General features: G+C 43.7%; 1 protein-coding gene across 1 annotated transcript in view; it reads left to right on the top strand.

Moving 5' to 3' along the window:
- Nucleotides 1-20174, top strand: part of PRSS12 (serine protease 12) — a 137506-nt gene that overhangs the window by 36324 nt on the left and 81008 nt on the right. The window contains 2 exon segments of the mRNA XM_060177318.1: nt 15714-15785; nt 15787-15860. Of these exon segments, the coding sequence (XP_060033301.1) occupies nt 15714-15785; nt 15787-15860 (146 nt within the window).

The following is a 20174-nucleotide window of genomic DNA, read 5'->3' as shown; positions in this document are numbered from 1 at the left end:
TGCCAGAGATGATGATCGCAGTGTGGAAGCGCTCGCGCCCCATGAGGAGCTGGCCAGTCTTGCAATGATGTGATTCCTCACGCCCACCTTTGCTGCAGTTTTTATGAGATGTTTGTGAAATGACAGAGTGCGATTGAGAGTAACGCCAAGATAGACTGGCTGGGCTTCATGCCGGATTCTCATATCGTCAAGCTGCACATTAAGCTCAAATAAAGAATAGTGAAAAAAACTGGCCTGGGAGCAGTGGGATAGCACGTGCTACTGAGGCCCTGGTGCTACTGTATTGCCTAATGGTTTCCAAAAGCTTCTTGCTGGATTCCTTAGGTTTTTCTGTGTATACTATCATGTCATCTGCAAATAGGGAGAGTCTGGCTTCTTCTCTTCCAATCTGTATCCCTTTAATTCCTTGCTCCTGCCTGATTGCTAGTGCAAGAACTTCCAACACTACGTTGAATAGTAACGGTGATAGTGGGTAGCCCTGTCTAGTACCTGATCTACGGGGAAATGCTTCCAGTTTTTCACCACTGAATATCAGAACCCAAGAATATGCTGTCTACAGGAAACCCACCTAACTCAACAAGACAAACATAGACTCAAAGTGAAAGGATGGAAAACTATCATACAAGCCAATGGCCCACAAAAAAGGGCAGGAACAGCTATTCTTGTCCCTGACACAATAGACTTTAAAATCAATAAAATTTAAAAAGATAGGGATGGACATTACTTAATGCTCAGAGGATCAATCAATCAAGAGGACTTAACAATTATTAACATCTATGCACCCAATGAGAAGCCATCTAAATATATCAAACCTCTTACTGAAAGAGCTACAGCAATATATAACAGCAACATAGTCATAGTAGGGGATTGCAACAACCCACTCTCTCAACTGGACAGATCATCCAGGCAGAAAATCAATAAATAAATGAGGGAGCTAAACAAGGAGATAGATAAACTAGAACTATTGGATATTTTCAGAGTCATTCACCCCAAGAAACTAGAATACACATTCTCTAGAGAAGTTCTCAGCTATTATGTCCTGAAGAATGCTTTCTTCCCCTTCCTCTCTTCCTCTGGTAAGCCAATAATGCGTATATTATTTCTTTTGAAGTCACCCCATAGGTCTCTGTTGTTGTTTTCAGTATCTCTTAATCTCTTTTTGAGATCTCTTACTTCTTTTTTAGTTGTCTCTAATTCGTCCTCGATCTTGCTAATTCTGTCTTCAGCCTCATTGATTCTATTCTCTCTCCCCTCTACTGTTTTCTGGAGTTCATCTATTGTGTTACCCCGCTCTGATACTGTTTTAGCTTGTTCAGCTAGTTGTGTCCTTTTTAAAAAAATTTTTAAAAATATTTATTCCCTTTTGTTGCCCTTGTTTTTTGTTGTTGTAGTTATTATTGTTATTGATGTCATCGTTGTTGGATAGGACAGAGAGAAAGAGAGGAGGGGAAGACAGAGGGGGGAAAGACAGACACCTGCAGACCTGCTTCACCACCTGTGAAGTGACTCCCCTGCAGGTGGGAAGCCGGGGGCTCAAACTGGCATCCTTAGGCTGGTCCTTGCACTTTGCACCACATGCGCTTAACCCGCTGCGCTACTGCCCGACTCCTAGCTAGTTGTGTTCTTAGCTCAGTTATTTCAGCTTTCAGCTCTCCAATAAACTTGAGATAATGAGTGTTTTCTTCCAGTCTCATTTGTTGTTTCTGCATTTCTTTTTTTTCTTTCTTTAATATTTATTTATTCCCTTTTGTCACCCTTGTTGTTTTATTGTAGTTATTGTTGTTATTGATGTCATTGTTGCTGGATAGAATAGAGAGAAATGGAGAGAGGAGGGGAAGATGGGGGAGAGAAAGATAGACACCTGCAGACCTGCTTGACTGCCTGTGAAACAACTCCCCTGCAGGTAGGGTGCTGGGGGCTTGAACCGGGATCCTTATGCCAGTCTTTAAGCTTTGTGCCACATGTGCTTAACCCACTCTGCTTCCGACCTACTCCCTGTTTCTGCATTTCTGATGACAATTCTTTCAAACTCCTTACTCACTCCTGTGATTATTTCCTTAACTAGTGTTTGGATGTTGACCTCATTATTTTGTGCTTCAACCTTTGGGGGGCTTTTAGCTGGACTATTATCTTGGTTCATTTCTCCAATATTTCTTCTTGTTGGTTTAATCATTCTATAGAGTATGTTATGAGTTCCCTCTCTCAGTACTTTTCAAATTACTGATCACTCTTGCCTGGATTGACTTGTGTCTAAGTAAGGTAATTAAAGGCTTCACATTTGTTGAAAATGACAGTTGTTTCAATATTATTTTAATCCCTGAGTTAAGCACAGAGGCTTAAAAGCCTCTTTCGTTCTTTTTTTCCCCTGTAGGCTACGGGAGCCTGAGGGCTTTTAAACTATAAGTAGGCTTCTTAGTTTAATCACTCACTCCTGATCAACAGATAAAGCAGGGTGGGGGAGAGCTAATACAGTGGTTATGCAAAGAGACTCTCACACTCCAAGGATCCAAAGCTCCAGCCTCAATTCAGCTTCTCTGCCAAGCCAGGCAGCAGTGCTGGGCCCTGTGAGTTTCTAAACAAGTCCCATTTATAGTCTGTAGGTTCTGAGACAACTATTCACCATGTTTTCATCAGGAGAACAATGTGGAAAGGCTCCCATCACACAGCCCCACTGCTAGGTCACCGAGGTGTAGATCTTCTCCTCAGTTTCCTGCTTAGTTCTCTGTCCCCTGGTGTCAGCACAGGGCCTCCCCCCACTGCTCCAGATTCTGAGAGCAGTAGCAATGGAGACTCACAGTTGCATCTGGTGAGTCTTAGGGGAGTCTTCTTCTTTTCAGCGTCTTTTTGTTGGTGAAACAGACTGGAGGTGGTGCCTCAACTGGTGAACTGCGGGACTGTTACCAGCCTAATCTCTCCCTAGGCTCTGCTCTGTCCACGAGCCACAGGTGTTTGCACTCACTGGTGGTTTGGTGGGTTTCTGAAGTCATTTCAGTCCTGTCTTGTTGTGGTCCCAGATGTTCTCCTTTGGTATTCCTAGTTGACCCGGGAGAGGAGAGGAGAGGAGAGAAACACAGCTGCTGTTGCTCCGTAGCCCCACCTCCCAGATCTTGTTCTTAAACATCATTAGGCAGAGGTTAGAGAAACTTGTAGAGTGATTGGTAATTGAATCCAGACTAGAATGCAACTCTCACTTGGCCACATAACACACTTGTACAAAGCCATCCCGCCTTGCGCCTTCTTTCTTTCTTTTTTTTTAGTTTCTTCCCTTTTGTTGCCCTTGTTTATCATCTTTGTTATTGCTGTTATTGTTGTTGAATAGGACAGAGAGAAATTGAGAGAGGAGGGGAAGACAGAGAGGGGGAGAGAAAGATAGACACCTGCAGACCTGCTTCACCGCCTGTGAAGCGAACCCCTTGCAGGTGGAGAGCCAGGGGCTTGAACCGGGATCCTTACACCGGTCCTTGAGCTTTGCACCATGTGCGGTTAACCCGCTGGCCACCGCCTGGCTCCCCCTCCTTATTTCTATAATACTTGCCCAGAGTTTTCTAAACTCAACCACAGCTGGTAAAGATTTCCAGAGGTAGTCAACCCAAATTCTGATCTGATGTTTTGAATCCTTTGAAATCTTTTAAAAAAACATTTTATGTATTTATTTATTTAATGATTTATTTATTTATTTATTTTACCTCCAGGGTTATTGCCAGGGCTCGGTGCCTGCATCACAAATCCACTGCTCCTGAAGGCCATTTTTTCCCTTTTGTTACCCTGGTTCTTTTTAACCTTTGTTGTGGTTATTATTGCTGTTGTTACTGATGTTGTTGTTGTTGGATGGGACAGAGAGAAATGGAGAGAGGAGGGGAAGCAGAGAGGGGGAGAGAAAAAGACACCTGCAGACCTGCTTCATCGCCTGTGAAGTGACTCCTCTGCAGGTGGGGAGCTGGGGGGTTGAACCGGGATCCTTACACCGGTCCTTGTGCTTTGTGCCAAGTGTGCCCAACCCACCGTGCCACCACCCAACCAGAGTACTATTCAGCTTTGGCTTCTCGTGGTGCAAGGGATTGAACCTGGAATTTTGGAGTCTCAGGCACGAGAGTCTGTTTGCATAGCTATTATGGCATCTACCCTCTTCTCTTCCTTTGAAATCTTTATCTTGCATTAAGTTCTTTACTAATTTCTTCTGCTTTTTTAAAACTCCAAGTGTTTTGATAAGGAATTTCACTTACATCTGATAAATTGATCGTTGTCCTTCCAGCGGAAAAGGAGTAGCAAAACAAATCCCATATTCTGGCCTGGGCCTTGCTCTTGGTCTGCTGGAGCAGTGGTCGTTGCCGAGGAGATGGAGAAATACACAGGTTTGTGAAACAGACATCTGGAGGGTGGGGCGCCATGGCCGAAGATGGCAGCTGCTGTTACGTTCAGCTTTTCCCCTGGTAAAAGAAAAATATTCTTATCTTGCTTTACTTTTGCTGTGTTTTCTTTTCAATTTTTTTATTTATAAAAAGGAAACCTTGACATAACCATAGGATAAGAGGGGGTACAACTTTGCACAGTTCCCACCACCAGACCTCCGTACCCCATCCCCTCCCCTGATAGCTTTCCTATTCTTTATCCCTCTGGGAGTATGGACCCGGAGTCATTATGGGATGCAGAAGGTAGAAGGTCTGGCTTCTGGAATTGCTTCCCCGCTGAACATGGGCATTGACAGGTCGATCCATACTCCCAGCCTGCCTCTCTCTTTCCCTAGTGGGGAAGGGCTCTGGGGAAGCGGAGCTCCAAGGCACATTGGTGAGGTTGTCTGTTTGGGGAAATCTGGTCACATCCTGCTAGCATTTGGAACCTGGTGGCTAAAAAGAGGGTTAACATACAAAGCCAAACAAATTGTTGAACAATCATGGACCTAAAGGCTGGAATAGTGCAGATGAAGTGTTGCGAGGGGGGTCCTCCATTTTGTAGATAGCTAGTAGGCATATTTTAGTTATATTTTAAAGGGCCTGTAGCTATACTAGTTTTTTTTTTTTTTTTTTTTTCCCCTGAGCCTGAAGTCTGATATGCAGGTGGATCCAAGTTATTGTCTGGGGAGATGATGTCATGGCTAGGAAAAAGACCAGAAAGCTGGATCATGGAAGAGAGTAGCTCCTTAATATGGGGAAGGGGTATAAGTATTGTTGACTTTAAACCCCATCAATTTGATGTGATTTGGGTCCCATAATTAGCTTAGTAACTTTTCTGTTTTCAACATGATTCCACTTAGTTAAGTCACACCCTGAGTTTAAATTCAGAGGTAAGTTTAAATCACCATACTGTACAGTCTAATTAGCCTTTAATAGGCATTAAGAAACACGTTCCATTTAACTTTCAAGTGGTATCTTACAGTTAAGACTTCGGGGGTGGGGAGTCGGGCGGTAGCTCAGCGGGTTAAGCGCAGGTGGCGCCAAGCACAAGGACCAGCATAAGGATCCCAGATCAAGCCCCTGGCTTCCCACCTGCAGGGGAGTTGCTTCACAGGCGGTGAAGCAGGTCTGCAGGTGTCTTATCTTTCTCTCCTCCCTCTGCCTTCCCCTCCTCTCTCCATTTCTCTGTCCTATCCAACAATGACAGCTTCAATAATAACTACAACAATCAAACAACAAGGGCAACAAAAGGGAATAAATAAATAAATAAATATTTAATTAAAAAAAGACTTCGGGGGTGAGGGGGTGATGCAGCGGGTTAAGCCCACGTGGCACAATGAAGACATTTCTGTTTTAATGAATTCATTTACAGAAATATTACATGCTTTGCTTTAGACACTTTTGAAATTGTCTTTTTTTATAGTACCAATGTCGTTTTAAAATATATACAATATATTCCATAGTATGTATATGTAGAGACAGAGACAGAGGCACAGAGACACACAGAGGGAGCGAGAGATACTGTAACTCCAAAGCTTCCTCTGGAGCCTTGGTGTTTCCATGTGATGGTTAGGTCATAGTCACCACGCCTTTCACATGGCGAAGCCAAGAGAGCTCCTCCCTGGCTCTGAAACACTCATTTTGGGATGATGAAAACTCATGATGGGTTCAAACTGAAAGACCATCTCGAAGCCCAATGTAATAGCAACTGTAACAAAATATGTGCACTGTAGAGACTGGAGCAAAATCATGTTCTCTAATGTTCTTGTAATGTTCTCTAGTACCACACAGAGAGCACTGCTGTGTCATAAAAATAGATTGGCCACCTTGGAAAACATCTCCTTCCAAGCACCTTACAGTGGGCATGAGGTGATTAGCAACATGGTTTTTGTACAGAATTATGTATATGTGTTTGTGAGAACATGAGTGGAGGAGGGAAAGACCTTCCCAATAGCTGATGGGTTGTCTGAGGATTGTAGTGCATTTTTTTTTTTTTTTTTTTTTGCTTCCAGGGTTATCGCTGGGGCTCGGTGCCTGCACTATGAATCCACTGCTCCTGGTGGCCATCTTTTTTCTATTGTTGTTGTTGCTGCTGTTCTTGCTGTTCGATAGGGCAGAGAGAAATTGAGAGAGGAGGGGAAGACAGGAGGAAAGAAAGACAGACACCTGCAGACCTACTTCACTGCTTGTGAAGCGACCTCTCACTGGAGGTAGGAAGCCGAGGGGCTGGAACCTGGACCTTTGCAATGGTCCTTGTGCTTCACACTATGTGCGCTTACCCCGTGCTCCACTGCCCGCTCCCTAACTATGGTGTATTTAAAAAAAAAAAATTATTATCTTTATTTACTTATTGGACAGAGACCACCGGAAATTGGGAGGAGGAGGGGAGACAGAGACAGGGAGACACCTGCAGACCTGCTTCGCCACTCACAAAGCTGTCCCCCTGCAGTTGGGAAGCGGGGGCTTGAACCCAGGTCCTTGTGCGCTATTAATACATGCAGTCAAGTAGGTGCGGCAACCACCCAGCCCCACTATGGTGTATTTTAATCTTTTACCACAATCTGAGTCTGTTACTTTGGTAGCATGCCTTGATACATTGTCCTTGGAGAAGGTCTCATGTGGAGACAACATAGCCAGATGACCCAAGTCTTGTGGCCAAGCCAAGACACTGGTTTCTGTTTGAGTGCAAGTACTGCTACGATGACTAGTACTGCTGCTACTAACAGTAATAAAACTCCTCACCAAAGTAAAGGGTTCTGGGGCTGGAGGTGGAGCTGGGGGGCTTTCATATCCTGGTGCATGGTGGTGGAGGGAGGGTCCTGGCTGGGGATTAGAATGTTTTGTAGGAAATACAGAAATTTTATACATGCACCATCAACTGTATTTACTATAAACGATTAATCCCCCTAAAACCAAAACATAACAAAACAAAACCTAACTCCTATCACAGGGGACTGGGCATTGGCACACCCATTGCCATGCACAAGGACCTGGGTTTGAGACCTTGATTCCCACCTACAGGGGGAATACTTTGTGAGCAGTGAAGCAGGTCTGCAGGTGTCTCTCTCTTCCCCCACCTCTACTTTCTCTCTCCCTCTCTCCCTCCTCCTCCTCTCTCAATTTCTCTCTGTACTAGCCAATAAAAAAAAAAGGGAAAAGTGGCAGCTGGGAGTAGTTTATGTATAGTTCTGACACCAAGCCCCCCTCTATCGCCCTCCTATCACAAAATACAGGAAGGACCAAGTCAGTGTCATCACTGTCAGTTGGCTGCAAGGACCAATGGTCGAGTATAATCTGGCTGCTGTCCTTTTGGGTGAGGCGAGGCTATATCATAATGTCTTGTAAGTTTATCCTTTGAGTATTGCTACTTTGGGCAGGTATGCTGTGTTTATGTACTGCTGCTTCAAGGGTGATATGAATTGATCTTCACAATGTACTTTTCAGAGGCTGAGAAGACAGCCCTGATGGTATTACGATAAAAGACTTTTCATGGTAGTCGGCGGTAGTGCAGAGGAGAGGGTTAAGTGCAAAGCGCAAGTACTGGCTTAAGGATCCCAGTTGGAGCCCCCGGCTCCCCACCTGCAGGGGAGTCACTTCACAGGTGGTGAAGCAGGTCTGCAGGTGTCTGTCTTTCTCTCCCCCTCTCTGTCTTCCCCTCCTCTCTCCATTTCTCTCTGTCCTGTCCAATAACAACATTAATAACAACAACAATAACAACTACAACGATAAAACCACAAAGGCAACATAAAGGAATAAATAAACATTAACAACAACAACAAAAAAGACTTTTCATGCCTGAGGCCCTGTCATCCCTCCCAGGCTCAGTCTCCAGCCCCATCATAAACCAGAGCTGAAAAGTGCTCCTGTATACAGCTCTGTTAATCTTTCTCTCATTAAAACAGTGTGCTCGTCTTGTAGATTACCATTTGTTACCTGTGTTCCATCTGATTGGGAAGATGTTGAACATTTTTCAAGTAGTGAGATATGTAAAATCTTCAGAACAATGTTTTTCTCTTTAGGATATTTATTTATTTTCCCTTTTGTTGCCCTTGTTTTTTCATTGTTATTATAATTATTACTGTTGTTGTTGATGTCATCATTGTTAGATAAGACAGAGAGAAATCAAGAGAGGAGGGGGAAGACAGAGGGGGAGAGAAAGATAGACACCTGAAGATCTGCTTCACCGCTTGTGAAGCGACCCCCCCCCCCCCCCCGCAGGTGGGGAACCAGGGGTTTGAACCGGGATCCTTATACTGGTCCTTGTGCTTTGAGCCACGTGTGCTCAACCCGCTGCGTTACTGCCCGACTTCCCCAACCTGACTTTTCTTTGGGCTCCTATGGCTGGGTCTTGATGCTGGCACTGTACAGAGAGAAAATGGGGGTGGGGTGGGGTGGGGGTGGGAGTGGGGGGCTGGGTGGTGGCACACCTGGTTGGGCGCAAGTGTTACTATGTGCAAGGACCCAGGGTCAAATCCCCATTTCCCACCTACAGGGGGAAAGATTTGTGGGTGGTGAAGCCGAGCTGCAGGTGTCTCTCTCTCTCTCTCCCTCCCTCCCCCTTCCCTCTCAATTTCTGGCTGTCTGTATCCAATAAATAACAATAATAAAAAAATGGGGGGAAGAAGATGGGGAACTGTGTTGTTGTGCAAGCTGTGAGCCCCAGCAATAACCCTGGTGGCAAAAAAAAAAAAAAAAAAGTAAAATAGTATATCATAACTGTTTAGAGTATAGATAGTTTTGAATTTCCTCTTAACATAGTGTGCTTTTTGGGTGTTGGGCGTAGCTATGCAGCGGGTTAAGTGCACTGGACGCAAAGCACAAGGACCGTGGCAAGGATCCCGGTTCGAGCCTCCAGCTCCCCACCAGTGGAGGGGGGGAGGTTCCCTTCACAAGCATTGAAGCAGGTCTGCAGGTGTCTATCTTTCTTTCCCCCTCTCTGTCTTCCCCTTCCTCTCTTGATTTTTCTCTGTCCAACGACAGCAGAAACAACAACAATAATAACAACAACGATGACGATAAACAACAAGGGCAACAAAAGGGAAAAATAGCTTCCAGGAGCAGTGAGGTCATAGTGCAGGGACTGATACCCCAGCAATAACCCTGCAGGCAAAAAAAAAAAAAAAAGTCCGCTTTTCTATTTTGCTCAGTTCTAGTGTGGTGATAGGGAATTATAGGCAGGAAAAATAAAATAAATCAGGAAATATTTTCTTTACTTTTTGCCTCCAGGGTTATTACTTGGTGCTACGAATCCACTGCATCTGGCTGCCATTTTTTTGTCCATTTTATTGGGTAGGACAGAGAGAAATTAAGAGAGGAGGGGGAGAAAAGAGATGGAGAGAGACTGCCTTCCCCTCCTCTCTCCATTTCTATCTGTCCTATCCAACAAGGACATTAATAACAACAACAATAATAATATCAACAACAACAATAAACAACAAGGGCAACAAAAGGGGAAAAATAACCTCTAGGAGCAGTGGATTCCTAGTGCAGGCACCGATCCCCATCGATAATTATGGAGGCAAAAAAAAAAAAAAAGGAGAGAGAAAGAGAGATACCTGCAGACCTGCTTCACCACTAGTGACGTGTTCCCCCTGCAGGTGGGGAGCCAGGAGCTCGAACCCGGATCCTTGTGTGGGTCCTTGTGCTTAGTACTATATGTGCTTAGCTGGGTGCATGACCACCAGAACCCAAGAAATATTTTCTATCATTTTCTGTATTTTTTGAAGATTTCTTTCAGGAAAAATAAGTATAGTATGTATCTTCTTACCATCACCAAGCTCTTGATTACCTTCAAGAAGATAATAAATAATATTGAGATTTTTTTTAACATTTCTTGAAAATTTCTTATTAATTATAAATGCTAGTTGACTTGGTAAGTAGACTACAGTGCAAACATCAAGTTATGAGTACATGTAAATATTTGTTCATCTGAATCTGAACACAGTCAGGATATTTGAATATAAATATGAGTATTCAAATGCCATTTCCTTACAACTACTCACATTGTGGAGGCATCAGAAACATTTCATGGGAGTCAGTGAGTGGCGCATGTGGTACAAAGCACAAGGACTGCCGAAAGGATCCTGGTTCGAGTCCAGGCTTCCTTCCCACCTGCAGAGGAGTCACAAGAACAAGGGCAACAAAAGGGAAAATAGATAAATAAAAAAATTAAAGAAAAATCTCATGTGGAGGAATGAGAAGCATTTGGTAGGAGGTTCAGTTACACTTTCTAACAGAAACCTAGACTTTCCTGAATCTTTTTTTTTAAAGATTTGATATATTTATTAATGAGAAAGATAGGAGGAGAGAGAAAGAACCAGATATCACTCTGGTACATATGTTGCCAGGGATTGAACTCAGGACCTCACACTTGAGCGTCCAATGTTTCATCCACTGTGTCATTTCTCGGACCACTCCTGAATCTTTTTTACCGTGTAATATTCTTTTTTTAAAAAAATTATTTTAGGGAGTCGGGCTGTAGCACAACGGGTTAAGCGCAGGTGGCGCTAAGCTCAAGGACCGGCTTCAGGATCCCAGTTCGAGCCCCCGGCTCCCCACCTGCAGGCAGGTTCCTTCACAGGCGGTGAAGCAGGTCTGCAGGTGTCTGTCTTTCTCTCCCCCTCTCTGTCTTCCCCTCCTCTCTCCGTTTCTCTCTGTCCTATCCAACAACAACGACATCAATAATAACTACAACAATAAAACAAAAAAAGCAACAAAAGGGAATAAAAAAATAAAATAAAATATAAAAAAATGATTTTATTGTAAATATGTAGAATCTAAGATATTTAAAATTTTTTAAAATTTTTCCTTTTGTTGCCCCCATTATTGTTGTTGTTCTTGTTGTTAGGACAGAGTGAAATGGAGAGAGGAGGGGAAGACAAACACAGACACCTACAGACCTGCTTCACTGCCTTTGAAGCAGCTCCCCTGCAGGTGGGGGAGCCGGGGACTTGAACTCTCGGAGATCCTTACGCCGGTCCTTGCCCTTTGCGCCATGTGCACTCAACCCGCTGTGCTACTGCCCGACTCCCACCATGTAATGTTCTTAATCCAGAAAACTACCATTTCACAAACACACTCAAGCATTCTGGGCCTTTCTTTACTGGGCCTGAACTACTGTATCTTTCTACTCCCACCCTCTAACCCCTAACCCTCTCTGATTTCTCAACTCCCATATCCATCCATCTTTATCCTCTTTAGAGACACACCTGCTTCTTCAGAGGAGATCCCCAACACCCCCCGCCATAGTGGGGAGCAAAATCTCTTACTCTGGAACCTGTGTAAGGCCGTCTTGATGCCCTCTGCTCTGTACTTACTTGTGTGTGCATGCCAGGGTATTTGTGTCTGTAAAATTCCTCTACTGCCAGTGGAACCTATGTTTAAAAAATTTTAAGATCAGGGAGTCCGGTGGTAGTGCAGCGGGTTAAACGTACATGGTGCAAAGCGCAAGGACAAGCGTGAGGATCCCGGTTAGAGCCCCCGGCTCCCCACCTGCAGGGGAGTCGCTTCACAGGCAGTGAAGCAGGTCTGCAGGTGTCTGTCTTTCTCTCCCTCTCTCTGTCTCCCCCTCCTCTCTCCATTTCTCTCTCTCCTATCCAACAACGACGACAACAATAATAACTACAACAATAAAACAACAAGGACAACAAAAGGGAGTGAATAAATAAATATATATATATATTTTTAAATTAAGATTGAAGGGGGTTGAAGAGGGCCAGGTGGTGGCACACCGGTTAAGCACACATAGAACTAAACTCAAGGACCTGGGTTTGAGCCCCGGGCTCCTCACCTCCAGGGGGTGGGGGGAGGACATATGCTTCACAAGCGTGAAGCAGATCTGCAGATGTTCTTTCTCTTTTCATCTCTTTCTTCCCCTCCTCAATTTCTCTCTTTCCTGTCAAATAAAATGAAAAAAAAAAAAAAAAAGGCTGTCAGGAGGAGTGCATTCATAGTGCTGGCACTGAGCCTCAGTGATAACCCTGGAGGGGAAAAAAAAATTAATACTGAGTAGGTTGGGAGGTGGCACAGTGAATGGAGAGTTGGGCTTAAAAACAAGAGGTCCCAAGTTTGATCCCTAGCATCACATGTACCAACATGATGCTTTGTTTTTTTTCTCTCTTTCGTTGTCATGCTAATAAATTAAATAAATAAATTCATTAAAAAATAAAAGAAAAACAGAGGAGAGATACCACAGCACCTCCTGTGCATTGAGCCTGGGACTTGGTCATACCACGAAGTGGATGAATTGTCTCCTGGTCTCTGTACTTACTTTTTTTTTTTTTTTCCTCCAAGGTTATTGCTGGGGCTTAGTGCCAGCAACATGAATCCACTGCTTCTGGAGGCCACTTTTCCCATTTCATTGCCCTTGTTGTTATTGTCGGTATTGCTGTTGTTGTTGGACAGGACAGAGAGAAACGGAGAGAGGTGGGGAAGATGAGGGGGGGAGAGAAAGACACCTACAGACTTGCTTCACCGCTTGTGAAGCGACACCCACCCATCCCTGGCTGGTGGGGAGCCGGGGGCTTGAACCGGGATCCTTATGCCAGTCCTTTTGCTTTGCACCATGTGCGCTTAATCTGCTGCACTACCATCCACCCTCTGTGCTTACTTTTAAGTGATAGTCACTATTCCTTACTTGCACACTTTTGGGCAGTAAGGTTCTGCAAATAAGTTAGGGTCTGTGTAGTGTCCTTTGAAGGTCTGGAAACACACAGCAGGTACCTAATGTCTGTCTGTTAGACAGAATTGAGCGAGTGGAAGCTGCTGTTTATTTTTCCTTGTTCAGGGTTTTAGTGTTTCACTCACCAGTCCGATCCATCAAGAAAGAGGTAATAGATCCTTTTGTGTCTCAGAAGGTAACTGAGATGCGCAAGTGAAAGGGAATGGAAGTTTCTCCATTCTGAATTCTAGTTCCTGGGAGGCAGACAGTTGACAGATCAATCTGTAAATGATATTAAGTAATCAATAGTAAATGATATTAAGATTTTTTAAAAATACCCTGCTGGTGATGCGAAATAAGGCAGAGTTGAAAGTAGCTTCGGGGGGACTGCCGTAGCCATCCTGCCAAAAGGACGGTTCAGATTTGAGAATTGAATGAGGAGGAGGAGGCAGATCTTCGAGAACGTTATTCAAGCAGAAAGAACAGTGAAATTGTAGACTGAGGTCAGATCCAACTGCAAATGTTTGGGAACAGAAGTGAGATGCTGTCATCGTTGTTGGCTAGTGAAGGAGACTAGGGATAGAGACAGATTTGGGGGGAGATAGCATAGTGGTTATGCAAAGAGACTCTCAAGCCTGAGGCTCCACAGTTCCAGGGTCAATCCCCCATGCCACCATAAACCAGAGCTGAGCAGTTCTCTGGTTTAAGAAATAATAATAAAAATAAAGTGGGTTGGGCAGTGGCTCACCGGGTTAAGTGCACATAGTATGAAGTACAAGGATCCTGGTTCGAGCTCCTGGCTCCCCACCTATGTATGTGTGTGTAGGGGTTGCTTTACTGGCGGTGAAATAGATCTTCAGGTGTCTAACCTTTTTTTCCCCTATCTATCCCCCCCTCAGTTTCTTTCTGTCCTATTAAATTTTAAAAAAAGAAAAGAAAAAAAGAAAAACAAATGGCCTCCAGGAGCAGTGGATTCGTAGTGCAGGCAACGAAGCCCTGGTGATAATCCTGGAGGCAAAAATAAAAAAATAAAGTAAAAATAAATAACTAAAAATATAAAGAGGAGTAATACTCAGGGCTGACAAAGGCTAAGTCAGGCCATCGCAGACTTAAATAATTTGCAGTAGAGAGAGCCAGACAATGGGTGTACCTGGTTAAGTGTACGCAATACTACGTGCAAGGATCCACACAAGGACCCAGGTTTGAGCCCCCAGCTTCCCATCTGTAGGTGAAGCAGGTCTTCAGGTGTCTTTCTACCTCTTCATATCCCCCCCCCCCACTGTCAATTCCCCTCTGTCCTATTGAATAAAATGAGGAAAAGTTAAAAAAAAAAAAAACGGCTGCAGGGAATGGTGGATTCGTAGTGTTGGCACTGAAGCCCCCAGAGATGAACCTGATAAATAAACAAATAAATAAATAGTAATAATGTGCAGTAGAAATCCTTTAGTGGTTTTTTTTTTTATTGTTGTTGTAGTTGTTGCTGTAATTGATGTCGTCGTTGTTAGATAGGACAGAGAGAATTGGAGAGAGGAGGGGAAGACAGAAGGGGAGAGAAAGATAGACACCTGTAGACCTGCTTCACTGCCCGTGAAGTGACTCCCCTGGGGCGGGGTTTGAGCCGGGGGCTTCAATCGGGGTCCTTACGCGGGTCCTTGCGCTTTGCCACCTGCACTTAACCTGCTGCACTACCGCCCGATTCCCCTTTTAGTGGTTTTTAGCAGAGGAAATGTATATAGAACTATTATTTTCCAAGTGAGTGTTCAATGTTTTTCAAGGTTCTTTCTTGCCACAATGTCTATAACTTATTAGGATGAATCAGATGTCACCTTTACTTTCATTTCCACAAATATAAAAATATTTATCTAAGTGTAAGTACCATTCTTAGTTGTAACATGTTGGCAATGCTCAAGTTACTGTAAATTAAAAAAAAAATCAATGTCAGCACCACAATATCCTAAAGATCAGTGGTGTTTTCAGCAAACTGCATTTCAGAGTGTGCCATTTTTGGATCCTGAGGTTGTTAGGGGAAAAGCAAATTTGGACTACTTCCTCTCCAGAGCTGTGTATATAAATACAGTACAATTGGAATATTTTGATTTCTTAAATACTGTATTCTATATGAGATAATGTGTATATGTCCAAATCAGTGAAGTAGCTTAGTATTAACTATTATGAATGACTTAATCTTATCACTCTGTGTAAATAGGTTGTTCATGGGTTAGATGAATAAATAGTGGGTGAGGGTACATAGCATAATGGTTATGCAAAGAGACTGTCACGCCTGAGGCTCTGAAGCCCCAGGTTCAATCTCCCACACCACCATGAACCAGAACTGAGTAGTGCTCTTGTTAAAAAAAAAAAAAGAGAGAGAGAGAGGGAGTGGGAGAGAGAGAATAAATAGTAAGATAGTTATTCTACCTAATGGTATTTATAGACAGTTTCTATTAAAATTCCAGCTCCACTCTTCAAGGAATAGAACAGACGATCCTAATATTTGTATGGAACCTTAAGAGAGCACAAACAGCCCAAGCACTCTGAGAGAAAAGAAAGAAAAAAAAATGGAGGGAACTGTGCTCTCTGACTTCTAAACATAGTGCAAAGCAATAGTAATGCAAATGGTGTGGTATTGAATTTGTCTTTAACTTTCCTTTGCACAGATCCAGTGGTTCCCAGTCCTGCGCCTGGCTGGGGGAAGAAGCATACATGAGGGCCGAGTGGAGCTCTACCACGCTGGCCCAGTGGGGCACAGTCTGTGATGACCAGTGGGATGACGCTGATCGGGAAGTGGTCTGCAGGCAGCTGGGCCTGAGGTTTGCTCCTGTTGTCCTCATTTTGCTGAAAGCGGTTGGTTTTCTTCTTATGATTATTATTATGAGTGGTTTAGCAGTACTATGCAAAATCATGAGAGTTCAGGGGTACAGCTCCACAAAATATGTGTGTGTGTGTGTGTGTGTGTGTGTGTGTGTGTGTAAGTCATTGGCACACAACCCTACAGTCCCGTGTCCCCTCTTTCTAATAACTATCATAGAGATAGCTTGATTTTTTTTTTTTTTTCTTAATCAGAGCACTGCTCAGCTCTGGCTTATGATGGTGCAAAGGATCAAACCAGAAAAGACTTTTTTTTTTTGCCCCCAGGGTTCTTGCTGGGACTCAGTGCCTGCGTTACGAATCCACTGCTCCTGGAGGCTAATTTTTTTCCTTTGTTGTCCTTGTTGTTTATTTGTTGTTGTTGTCATTGCTGTCCTTCTTGTTGGATAGTACAGAGAGAAATCGAAAGAGGGGCTGGGTGGTGACACACCGGGTTAAGTACACATAGTACTAGGCGCCAGGACCCGCACAAGGATCCGTGTTTGAGCCCACGGCTCTTCACCTCCATGGGCAAAGCAGGTCTGCAAGTGCTTGTCCTTTTTCTCTCCCTATCGGCCCCTTCTTTCTCAGTTTCTTCTTTTTCTATCCAATAAATGGAGAAGATGGTCTCCAGGAGTGGTGGATTCATGGTGCCAGCATTGAACCCCAAACCATAACCCTGGAGGAAAAAAAAAAAGATGGCACTTTGTTTTTCTTTGTTTCATTAATTTTTATTTATAAAATAGAAATATTGACAAGACCAGACCATAAGATAAGAGGGGGGAAAATTCCACACAATACCCACCACCAAACTCCATCCCATTCCATCCCTGGAAAGCTTTCCTATTCTTTATCCTTCTGGGAGTATGGACCCAGGGTCATTGTGGGGATGCAGAAGGTGGAAGGTCTGGCTTCTGTAATTGCTTCCCTGCTGAACATGGGTGTTGGCAGGTCGATCCATACTCCCAGCCTGTCTCTCTTTCCCTAGTTGGGGAGGGCTCTGGGGAGACGGGGCTTCAGGACACATTGGTGGGGTCATCAGTCCTGGGAAGTCCGGTTGGCATCATGGTAGCATCTGGAACCTGATGGCTGAAAAAGAGTTAAGATATAAAGCAGAACAAATTGTTGACTAATCTTGAACCTAAAAGCAAAAATATTGCAGATGAAGATTTGGGGATCTCTATTTTGGAAAAAGCTAGTAGGTCTATTTTAGGTATATTCCAAGGGGCCCATGACTTTACTAGTTTTTTCCTGTGCCTGACATCTAATATGCAGGTGGACCAAAGATATTGTCTGGAGAGATGGTGTCATAGTTGGAAAAAGGACTAGAGAGCTGGATTAGGGAAGAGAGTAGCTCCAAATATAGGGAAAGTATATAGATATTGTTAAGTATACACCCTGTCAATTTGATCTGGGGCCCATATTCAGCACAGGAGCCTATGTAACCTCTTGCATCTCTGTTAGGTCTGAGCTCGCATTCTGTGGTCACCTCTAGGAACATTCCAAGCTGCACTCATTTCAGACCCATCTTCCTCAGATAATAGAGGATTTTGGTTCAACTTCCCTTCAAAGAATGGAACAGTCCCTACCATTGTTGATCCACATAGAGGACAAGGTTCTACAGGGACCCACAGAAGGGCCCCAATATGTTATTCCTGATGGAGATGACCAGTGACCATGGTGAGAGGGATCTGTTAGAGGTCTAGACCCATCTGTCTGTGTGGGAACCCCAGGACTCCCTGACTAGGGCCCCAGGTGATGAGGTGGCCTGGTAGTGACTGAAGAGTCATCATTACAGTGTTCCAGTCTCTTGAAGATACACTTTTTAATCTTGTGCTTAGCTTTAGGCTCCCTGATAAGAACCCTGAGAAAATTTACTCTGTAGGTCTATTTGTATCAGAATTGGACCGATTGTATTTGTCTACTGATCAGAGTCTGTTTTCATTGCTCTTAGGTTTGCCAAATCATATGATAAAACTAGTCATTGGACTTTCACTGGAGTTTTAACTCCTCTCCCCTAAATATTACCAGGCTTTTGACCTTTGCTTTCTTATTTATTAGGAATGAATTTTGAACAAGGATCATTTATTAATGTACAGAGATAAGACCTATGAAGTATAGGGTACCTGGAACAGAATAAAGATAGCAGACAGGAGAAGCAGCTGTTGCCTGAATTGTGATTCCTCTGAAATAGATCTTTTTTTAATTTCTTTTTTTTATATTTATTTAATTTCCCTTGTTTTTTTATTGTTGTTGTAGTTATTATTGATGTTGTTATTGATGTCGTCTGTTGCTGGATAGGACAGAGAGAAATGGAGAGAGGAGGGGAAGGCAGAAGGGGAGAGAAAGACACCTGCAGACCTGTTCACCGCCTGTGAAGCAACTCTCCTGCAGGTGGGGAGCTGGGGGGTTCAAACCAGGATCCTTATGCTGGTCCTTGCGCTTTGCGCCATGTGTGCTTAACCCATTGTGCTACTGCCCGACCCCCTTTTTAAAAAAATTTCTTTATTGGGGGATTCATGGTTTACAGTCAACAGTAAAATACAATAGTTTTTTTTTAAAATTTAATTAAATTTATTCTCTTTTGTTGCCCTTGTTGTTTTATTGTTGTAGATGTCATTGTTGTTGGAAAATACAATAGTTTGTACATGCATAACATTTCCCAGTTTTCCACATAGCAGTTCAACCCCTATTAGGCCCTCCTCTGCCTTCAGGGTCTAGAACCTGGACCTGCCCCCCCCAACCCAGAGTCTTTTTACTTTGTTGCAATTCACCTACTCCAGTCCCAGTTGCGCTTAGTGTTTCCCCCTTCTGATCTTGTTCTTCAACTTCTGTCTGCAATTTCAGACCTTCTAATCCACTTCTGATCATTGGCACAGTTAAGTCTAGAGTGCTCTAATAGGATATTAGGGTATCTTTTACAATTTGATATTTTACTTTAAATTTGAAAAAAAAATGAGGGTTACGAGAGAGAGAGAGAGAGAGAGAGAGAAGTGGGGGGAGAGAGAGAACCTGATTATCACTCTGACACTCTGACACATGCAGTTCTGGGGCCACATGCTTGAGAGTACAGAGCCATACCCACTGAGCCACCTCATTTATCATTTTTTGTGTGTTGGGGGGAAGTATTATGGGGAAGTCTCCTGAGACTAAAGTTTCCTTATGGTCAGGGTGGTGCAGTGGATAAAGTGTTGGACTCTCAAGTGTGAGGTCTGGAGTTCAGTCCCTAGCAGCTCATGTACCAGAGCGTTATCTGGTTCTTTCTCGATCTCTGCCTCTTATTCTTCATGAATAAATGAATAAAATCTTTTAAAAAATCTTTAAAAAATAAGGTGTCCTTGGGAGCTGGGCGATAGCGCTGTGGGTTAAGTGCACATGGCAAGAAGCACAAGGACTGGCCTAAGGATCCCTGTTTGGGCCCTGGCTCCCCACCTGCAGGGGAGTCGCTTCACAGGCGATGAAGCAGGTCTGCAGGTGTCCGTCTTTCTCTCCCCTTCGGTTTTTCCTCCTCTCTCGATTTCTCTCTGTCCTTTCTAACAGCGACGACATCAATAATAACAATGTCAATGACGATAAACAAGGGCAACAAAAGAAAAGAAAAAGATAAGAAAAAAAAAAGTGTCCTTGTCCATGTATCATATAATCCCATCAAACATTATCTTTGACACTAGAGTATGATTTTTAAACCTCAGACCATTTCTAGGCATTATTTTCATGTTTTGTCAAGGAAAGAATGATGCACGGCGATCTTCACTTGAGTACAATTAATTTTCTCCTTGTGATAGGTGTCTTGTCACTGATTATGAATGATACTTTATTTATTTTAATGAGAGAAATACAGAGAAAAGAGAGAACATAGCCCTGATCAGCTGTGGCTTATGGTGGTGCTGGGTATTGAACCTGGGGCCTCAGGGCCTCTGGTGTGAGAGTCTTTTGCATAGTCATTATGCTGTCTCCCAAAACCATGTCATTAACTTTTAAAAATATTTATTTATCACGAGAATGGGTGTTGTTGTGCGCGGGCCGCGGAGATGAGAGAGAGGGGGTCCTGGAGCGAAGAGGAAACACAAATGGGAGAGTAAGGGGAGAGGAGAGAGTAAAAATGAGAGAGAGAGAGAGAGAGAGAATGAGAGAGAGAGCCAGCCAGCCAGCTAGCCAGAATACTGCTCAGCTCTGGTTTATGGTGATATCTAAGATTGAACTTGGGGCCTTTGGGACCTTAGACATTCGAATGGGTGCTCTAACAGGCTGAGTTATCTCCCCAGCCCTTATTATTA

The sequence above is a fragment of the Erinaceus europaeus genome, chromosome 2, assembly GCF_950295315.1.
Source record: "Erinaceus europaeus chromosome 2, mEriEur2.1, whole genome shotgun sequence".
NCBI lineage: Eukaryota > Metazoa > Chordata > Mammalia > Eulipotyphla > Erinaceidae > Erinaceus > Erinaceus europaeus.
Note: the sequence above shows the minus strand (reverse complement) of the source record. Positions and strands in the feature narration are given on the sequence as shown.